This window comes from Hoplias malabaricus, chromosome Y (assembly GCF_029633855.1).
Source record: "Hoplias malabaricus isolate fHopMal1 chromosome Y, fHopMal1.hap1, whole genome shotgun sequence".
Taxonomy (NCBI): domain Eukaryota; kingdom Metazoa; phylum Chordata; class Actinopteri; order Characiformes; family Erythrinidae; genus Hoplias; species Hoplias malabaricus.
In genome coordinates this window covers 56,763,559-56,770,715 of record NC_089820.1, presented here as the reverse complement: position 1 = coordinate 56,770,715, position 7,157 = coordinate 56,763,559, and the positions used below count along the sequence as shown (strand labels likewise).

General features: G+C 44.8%; 1 protein-coding gene across 2 annotated transcripts in view; it reads right to left on the bottom strand.

Annotated features, from left to right (window-relative positions):
- Nucleotides 1-3,815: 3,815 nt before the first annotated feature.
- Nucleotides 3,816-7,157, bottom strand: part of LOC136677994 (ankyrin repeat domain-containing protein 11-like) — a 105,975-nt gene continuing 102,633 nt past the window's right edge. For both annotated transcript variants that reach the window (XM_066655737.1, XM_066655738.1), the window contains exons 9-12: nucleotides 6,895-6,993; nucleotides 6,340-6,483; nucleotides 6,143-6,235; nucleotides 3,816-5,119 (exon numbers count right to left, since the gene is read on the bottom strand). In XM_066655737.1, coding sequence (XP_066511834.1) covers nucleotides 4,934-5,119; nucleotides 6,143-6,235; nucleotides 6,340-6,483; nucleotides 6,895-6,993 — 522 coding nt within the window. In that variant the 3' untranslated portion in view covers nucleotides 3,816-4,933. The remainder of the gene's footprint in view (nucleotides 5,120-6,142; nucleotides 6,236-6,339; nucleotides 6,484-6,894; nucleotides 6,994-7,157) is intronic.

The following is a 7,157-nucleotide window of genomic DNA, read 5'->3' as shown; positions in this document are numbered from 1 at the left end:
CTGCGTGGGTTTCCTCCGGGTGACTGTCTGTGAGGAGTGTGGTGTGTTCTCCCTGTGTCTGCGTGGGTTTCCTCCGGGTGACTGTCTGTGAGGAGTGTGGTGTGTTCTCTCTGTGTCTGCGTGGGTTTCCTCCGGGTGACTGTCTGTGAGGAGTGTGGTGTGTTCTCCCTGTGTCCGCGTGGGTTTCCTCCGGGTGACTGTCTGTGAGGAGTGTGGTGTGTTCTCCCTGTGTCTGCGTGGGTTTGATGGGTCCTGATCAGGACGAAGTGCTACTAGAAGATGAATAAATTAAATTAATGTGTGTGTGTGTGTTCACTGCCACTGGTGAGTTAAATACAGTGGCAAACGTTTACTTTACTTCTGTTCAATGTCATTAAAGTCATTGATGTTGTGTAAATTCAAGTTCATTTACAGAGAGTCTTGTCTTAAATAAAAGGCTACACCAAAACTGCTTAGGGTTTTAATTTATTTATTTTTTGTGAAATGTAAATGCTTCCCCCTGGTGGCTATTTTCTGAAACTACAACCTATTTAGACTGGTTTTAATTCACAGCAGTTTTACACAACAAAGCTGCAGGAGGAAAAACAAAAGGCACCTCATCTAAGTTTATACACGCTGTCAGTCACCCATATTTTAAACTATTGTCAGAAAAGGAATGGGCGACACATCCGTTCTCAACTTGCTCGTATTCCTGGTGTGGGCCACGGTGTGTGTCCCATCTCCTCAGGGGGAGTTTAAAAGGCTACAACAATCCCTTACACAGCAAGTGTCCGTTTGTTAAGAACAATTCGTCCTGCCCCCGATGTGACTCACTCTTCTCCTTTAACTTCACGTTTTACCCCACGCTACAAAACTCACATGTAATTCACCGACACAGACTTACACACGAACCCCTTCTTTGTCTGTGGCCTGTAACACTCCTGCTGTGCCTCTCACCAGGCTCACCGTCCCCAAAACTAACAGTCTTCACTTCAATCTGCTGTAGCCAGGTCCTGGAACGTGCTGCAAAACACACCAAGAGGGGACACACTTTTGATAAACGCACTGGTGCCGAGCCTGAAATCCACCGACGTCATTTCAGTTCGTGTCCTTTTCTCTCCGTCTTGTTCTCGACTGTCTCGTGGCTCTTACGTCGCTCAAGACGTCGTGCCGCGGTCAATAAGTTCCTCTTAATGACTTTCCTGGATAAATAAACGTTAAATAAATAAATAAACACAATTCAAACAAAAGCAAGAAGACGGCACAGACACAAGTCATATTTCAAAAATTTATTTACGAACATAATCTCTGAGGAACAACAGCAGTTCTCGCGCTCTCTGTACATGCAACTGTAGAAAATAACAATTTTGAATTTTTACTCCATTAACTTTTTTTGTGATTTTCTTTTTTGTGTGTTTTTTTTTGTTTTTTATTTGTTTTTTTTGAGTTTCTCGCTTCTGAATCGCAGGATATCAACACAGCTAAAGGTGAAAGTACTGGATCTTTTGACAGCACTGACGATAGCATCAACAAACCCATCCCTCCCATAGCTGCTCCAACAATATGTACACAATTCAACTACATTGTACAAAAAGAAAAGAAAAAAAAAATGAAACCCCAAAAATAAAGAGGAAAATAAAGAAAACAAAATGAAAGATACATTATACATGACACGCAGTGAGCTCTCCACCTCGCTGCCTTGGGACCCCACATTCTACTCAAGTTCAGACTAGTAACAAAGAGGAGGGTGCAAAAGGTCCTGGGACTTATTTACAGCTATGTACAGTGTCTCTTTGTTGTTTGTTTGTATTTTTCACTTTTTTTTTTTAATCATTAACAAGAGGAAAATTTACACAGAGGAGACCTTCGAACTCAAACATACCACAGGTGTCAGAAAGATAATAAATAGGCTATTTCTCACCATTTAAGAGAATACTTCTACATGCTTTATGAGTCATTTTCCATTGTTCAAGACACATCTACTGCCGGGTTTATGTAAAGTGGAGGAGGACATGGATGAGAGAGAGAGAGGAAGGGCGTGAAACTGTCCAGTTAGAGACAGAGAGAGGGGGGAGAGGGGGGGTCACAGGAGAGACTCGACGTCAACGGATTCGAGTGTGTGGAGGTAAACGTGGCGTGAGACGAGAGTTCTGCTCCCAAACTCCCCGACAGACCCTACACCTGCAGCGAAAGTACCTTGAAACGGGAAAAAGAAAAGAGGAATCGAGGAGGTGGTCCGCAGAAGAATGAGCTGAACCCCAGGATTCAGACGCTGCTACATTAAAAAAAAAAAAAGAAAGAACAAAAGATAAAGGGGTTAAAATAAATGTAAAAAACCCCTGCAAAAGAAAGTAAATAAAGGAACAGGACAGAGTCGCAATGTTTCAGAGAAAAGAGCTAAAACCAACACGACGCTCCTGTGAAGGACAGTGGAACCGAACGGATTTAGTCGGAGGATACATTCAGGTTTGGATTTGTGTGACACAGAGAAAGACCAAACGGGGGGGAGGATAAATCCAGCCAAAAGAACAACACAAGACTCGAGAGAAACGAAGGAGCAATGGAGCTCAGAGCTGGGACCTGCTCAGACGCTAGGTTTGACTCGTCTTTCCTGATTAATGTCACGGTGTTCATTAAACACCTGGACGCTACACGGGGGCGATCTCTGCTCTTCATGGCCTTGTCTAACACACCTCCACACACACACACACACACACGAATGATGATTCTTGACCAAGAGCAAACGCCCCTCAGCCTCACCCTGAAGTACAGGCCGCTAACGACGAGGAACTAAAACATCAAAAACATGGCATTTTTAAAAATAAAGAGAGAGCAATTATTTAAAAAAAAAAAAAAAAAGTCGTAAGAGATAAAATCTCCTTTATTAAAAACAGGACATTTCAGTTTTCCGAAAACCAACTCTCTCTTGCCCTCGTCCCCTCCGCGTCGGGGCAGGGTTTATTCCCACGCTGTGATTGTGCTTTGAGGATGAAGTCGCTGGACAAGGGAAAGTCTGATCTGCGACGAGGAACAGACATCGTGGAAACAGTGCTGCGCCTGGGACAGCACAACAACAACAACAGGGCGCCCGAGTTTCTACTCCGACCGCCACGTCGGGCCAGTGCCGGGCTGGTGTCTGCTGAACAAAACCCAAACGAGGGGCAGGGGAACGGGGGAAAGGGGAGTGAGCTACGGTTGTCACGAGGAAAGAAAAAGCGTGCAGTTCTGCAGCTGATGACGCGCTCAGAGGATGAAGTAAAGGGCTGTAATCAGGGATGGACTGCGTTTACGTGACGCACCGGGGGTCCTACGTCGGCTCGTTCGCTGCACGGCCGCGATGTTTCTAACTATAACGTGTGCAGCTTGTAATGTTTACTGTAAACAAAGGCATTTTCTTGGTTTATAGGTTTATTTTTTGTATCATTCTGTTTTTTAAAGATAAATATTTGTGTATTAAAGCAGTGAATATTAATATACCTTTACTATGACTTAAATAATCCCCTAATCACTCGTCTGCTACATCTACAGCACAGCAGTCGCGGCCCTGACGGCTTCATCACGAGGGAAATAAAGTGATCTTCTGGTGGAGGTGGTGGAGGAGATGGTGGTGGTGGTGGTGGTGGTGATTGATCCAGGAGACTCACTCTGACCAGCCTTGGACATAAAAACACCTTAGGACCTGAACACGAGTCCTACAATACTGACAGTGTGTACACGTTTTGGCCCGAGGGTACGGTGGGGGTGGGGTGGGGGGTCGGGGGGAGGAGGGGGGGTGCTGCCCAAAAGTGAACTGTACATACAAAGATAATTTTTATTCATTTATTTTTTACACTTAACTGTGTGATGTTACAGTACATAAGTTATTTACAACTGTGCAGTAATGGGTGGCAAAATAAATTATCTAGAAGGCAGCGAGAATACATTGGTTAACGAATATAAAAACTGTACATCATTTACGGAATACAATGTATTTTTGTCTTTTTTTTTTTCTTTTTTTCTTTTTTCCATTAAACTAACGTTGGCTCTGTAGTGTTTCAAGTCACTTCCTCAGAAAGGGAACGATGAAATGCCCGAGTAAAGAAAGACCAAAAAAAAAAACAAAAGAAAAAAACAAAAAACAAAACAATATATATATATACTCCACTAAAAACACCACCTTCATCTTTCCAAGTCTCTGCGCCTCTCGGGTTCGCAGCACTGTCTCTCTCCCGTTGTTTTCTTTCCGCTGATGGTCAGGAGAGCAGGCACGCCGGGCCTGACTTCATGGCAGACCGCTAGAGTACGGTTCCCCACGCAGTGACCTGTGGCTGAGGGCATTGTTTCTGGGTGCTCTGCTTTAGCGTGGACCCCCGGTTCTGAAGGCAGTCTTTGCTCCTCCGCGCCGCGAGAGATCCCCCTCCTACTGTCTTCTGTAGGAATGGAGGTTCCAGCGCTCCTCCGGCCCCTTTCGGAGTCTTTTATTTCGTGGCTGCGGCTCCGTTTCCGTTCGGCGCTCTGGAGCCTTCCTCCTGTCCCTGATTCTGACGGACAAAGGCGGAGAGAGCCTGGCTCGACCCACCCTTCTCGTTGTGGTTTAGTTGAAGGGGATCAAAAACGAAGAAAATAGACTTTCTCTTTCCCCGTCTCGTTCTCACCCAGACCTGCACGTAGGGGGCGACGGGGGGGGGGTGGGCGAGCGCCAAAGCGTCGCTTTCTCGAATCCCAAAGAAAAGCATACAAACGGATGAAAGTGCAAGTTGTGGTTTTTTTTTTCCTCCGGTAAAAAGATGTTCACTCTTCTGACGGAAGGGAACGATTTTTAATTTTTTAACTCTTTTTCTATATAATATATATATGTTTTCTCCTCAAAGAAATCTTCTCTTCAAACCGGCTAGCCCTTACCGAACTTGCTGTCTGTTGTCTCTTTGAAAGAAAGAAATTTAGACCGCGCGCCTTGCGTCTGTGTGTGTCTGTGTCACGCAGGCAGCAGTACGAAGTCATCGTTGACGTCAACCATTGGCACGTAGAAGGAGGGAACCTCGTTGACGCACAGGGATTTGTGTCCAGCAGGGTCCAGCTCCTGCACTTTGAGCTGCCACTCCATCCTCTGCACGGCGTTCAGGGCGGCAGCTTCATGCTGCTGTCGCATCAGCAAACACGTCTGAGGAAAGAGGACGGGGACGTTTAAGGAAATATTGAGGTACAATTTCTGATACTAAAGACAGACATTTTATCCCCTTTTCCTAAATCTGTGACATGCTTTAGACACCACCACAAGCCCCACAGCAGTGTTCTCCCCCTGTGTAAACAGCCCCTGTTCAGAACGCCCGCTTTCAGCACCTGTTCCTTTAAATGATAATGAGCCGCTCGCTGTTCACCCCGACCCCGAGCGCACAGCAGTGAGGAGCGAGGAGCAGAAACTCTGGTTTTTAGCCGTTTTCACTCTGTTCTCTTTCTTCTCCGTTTTTACTCAGTGCTCTTACTTCTCCACGCTCATTGTGTCTGTTTTGCTGAGTTTAACCTCGTCTTTGCGCTGTCACATAAACAGGGGTCCAGCGCTGTGATTGGACAGACTCAGATGAGGGGTGGGGCCATTCTAAAGTCTAGGCACTTGACGTCAGAATCAGAGCAGAATCAGAACGGCTTGTTTTATCCCGTGTTTAGAAAACTGACAGGCTAGTCTTGTTTTTTTTTTTTTTTTAGCCGTTTTCACTCTTTTTTCTCTCTCACACAAACTTGGGTGCAGTGCTGTGATTGGACAGGTTAAGACAAGGGGGTGGGGCAAATCTAAAGTCTCTGCACTCCATATAAGATGCAGTATAAGATCAGAATGTCTCATTCTATCCCATGTTTAGTGATTTAAGCAGCCTACAGAAAAATGGAATGTGTTGTTTTTATTTTACAGTGTGTGTGTGTGTGTGTGTGTTGGTGGGCTCCAGATCCCCACAGTAATGTCAATGCAGTGAACTAGTGATATTTTCCCATAATTAAAAAACATAATTAACACTTTAGGAAAAGAACAAGCGTAAAGCGTGACATCTTATTTATTATAGTTTTTTTTAACAATAATAAAAAATGTCTCTCCTATAATTCCTCAAGCTTCATGATCACATATCAAAAAAGATGAACAGCACTGAATATTAAACGTCTGTTATTAAATGAAACAGCTCAGAAAGGTCCTCACCTTCATGCGGTCATATTTATCATCCACGTCTTGAATCCAAGAGATAAACTGCCGAGCGTTGAACCGATCTCTGACGGACTTGTTCTCATCCCCCTGTTTATTAACGCAGGAAAAACAAATAAATGAGATTCACAACGTTCGGATAAACGATCAGTAAAACCTGAATGTGTCACAGGAAATAAGCAGAGGTGTTTCACCTGGCTTTCCGATGGCATGTTGTAGACCTCTGAATCCAGCAGCATGGTACAAGCACTGAAGGGAACAGCCTGATTTGCGATGGTTCTTGCCGCTCTGCAATGAACTCGAAGCACCTCTTGCTCGCATGAAACAATCAGCTTTTCCTGCAGAAGAGCGCGATAAAAAATGTAGAAAAGACGAAGAAGAAAAAAAGGTCAGCCTGGACTCTCAACCGTCTTCGGAAAAACCCTTGAGCAAACTTTTGATTAAGGCAAAAGAGGTGGTACAATCTTTCAAAATCATCAAGGTTCACAAAAGTCACAGGAGAAACTTCAGAAGAGGGCGAGATGAAATGAGGAATTTGATTGTACTGTATTATGCTGCTGTTGGTTGGAGAAATGCATATTGCAGATACCGGGCTTTTCCATTACACAGAGGCTTTGATCATTCATCAAAAGGTTTTGTGCTGAGCGATCAAAGCTCAATTTCTAGCTGGATGACTTCTAAAGTAAGTTGAGGGATGCAGGGAAGGAGGGAAGCTCTGTGTGGGGGAGCCGGGAGTTTGGGAGACTTACCCGTTCAATGCTGTGCTGCAGTCTCAACTTCCCTCTCACCGCCTCCTGCTGTCGGAAGAGTTCCTTCAAGGGCTCTGACAGAGACGGAGGGGGAGCAATCTGTGGGGGGAAAGGGAAAAATCATACTTCACATACAAGCAAATAAAACCTGAATAGGATTGGGTTCTTTTTATTTACGTTTCTTACGCTACCCCACAATCTTTAGTCTTATTATCCCTTATCACACCCGACGCCTCCGACACTGGGCAAGGAAACACACTTTC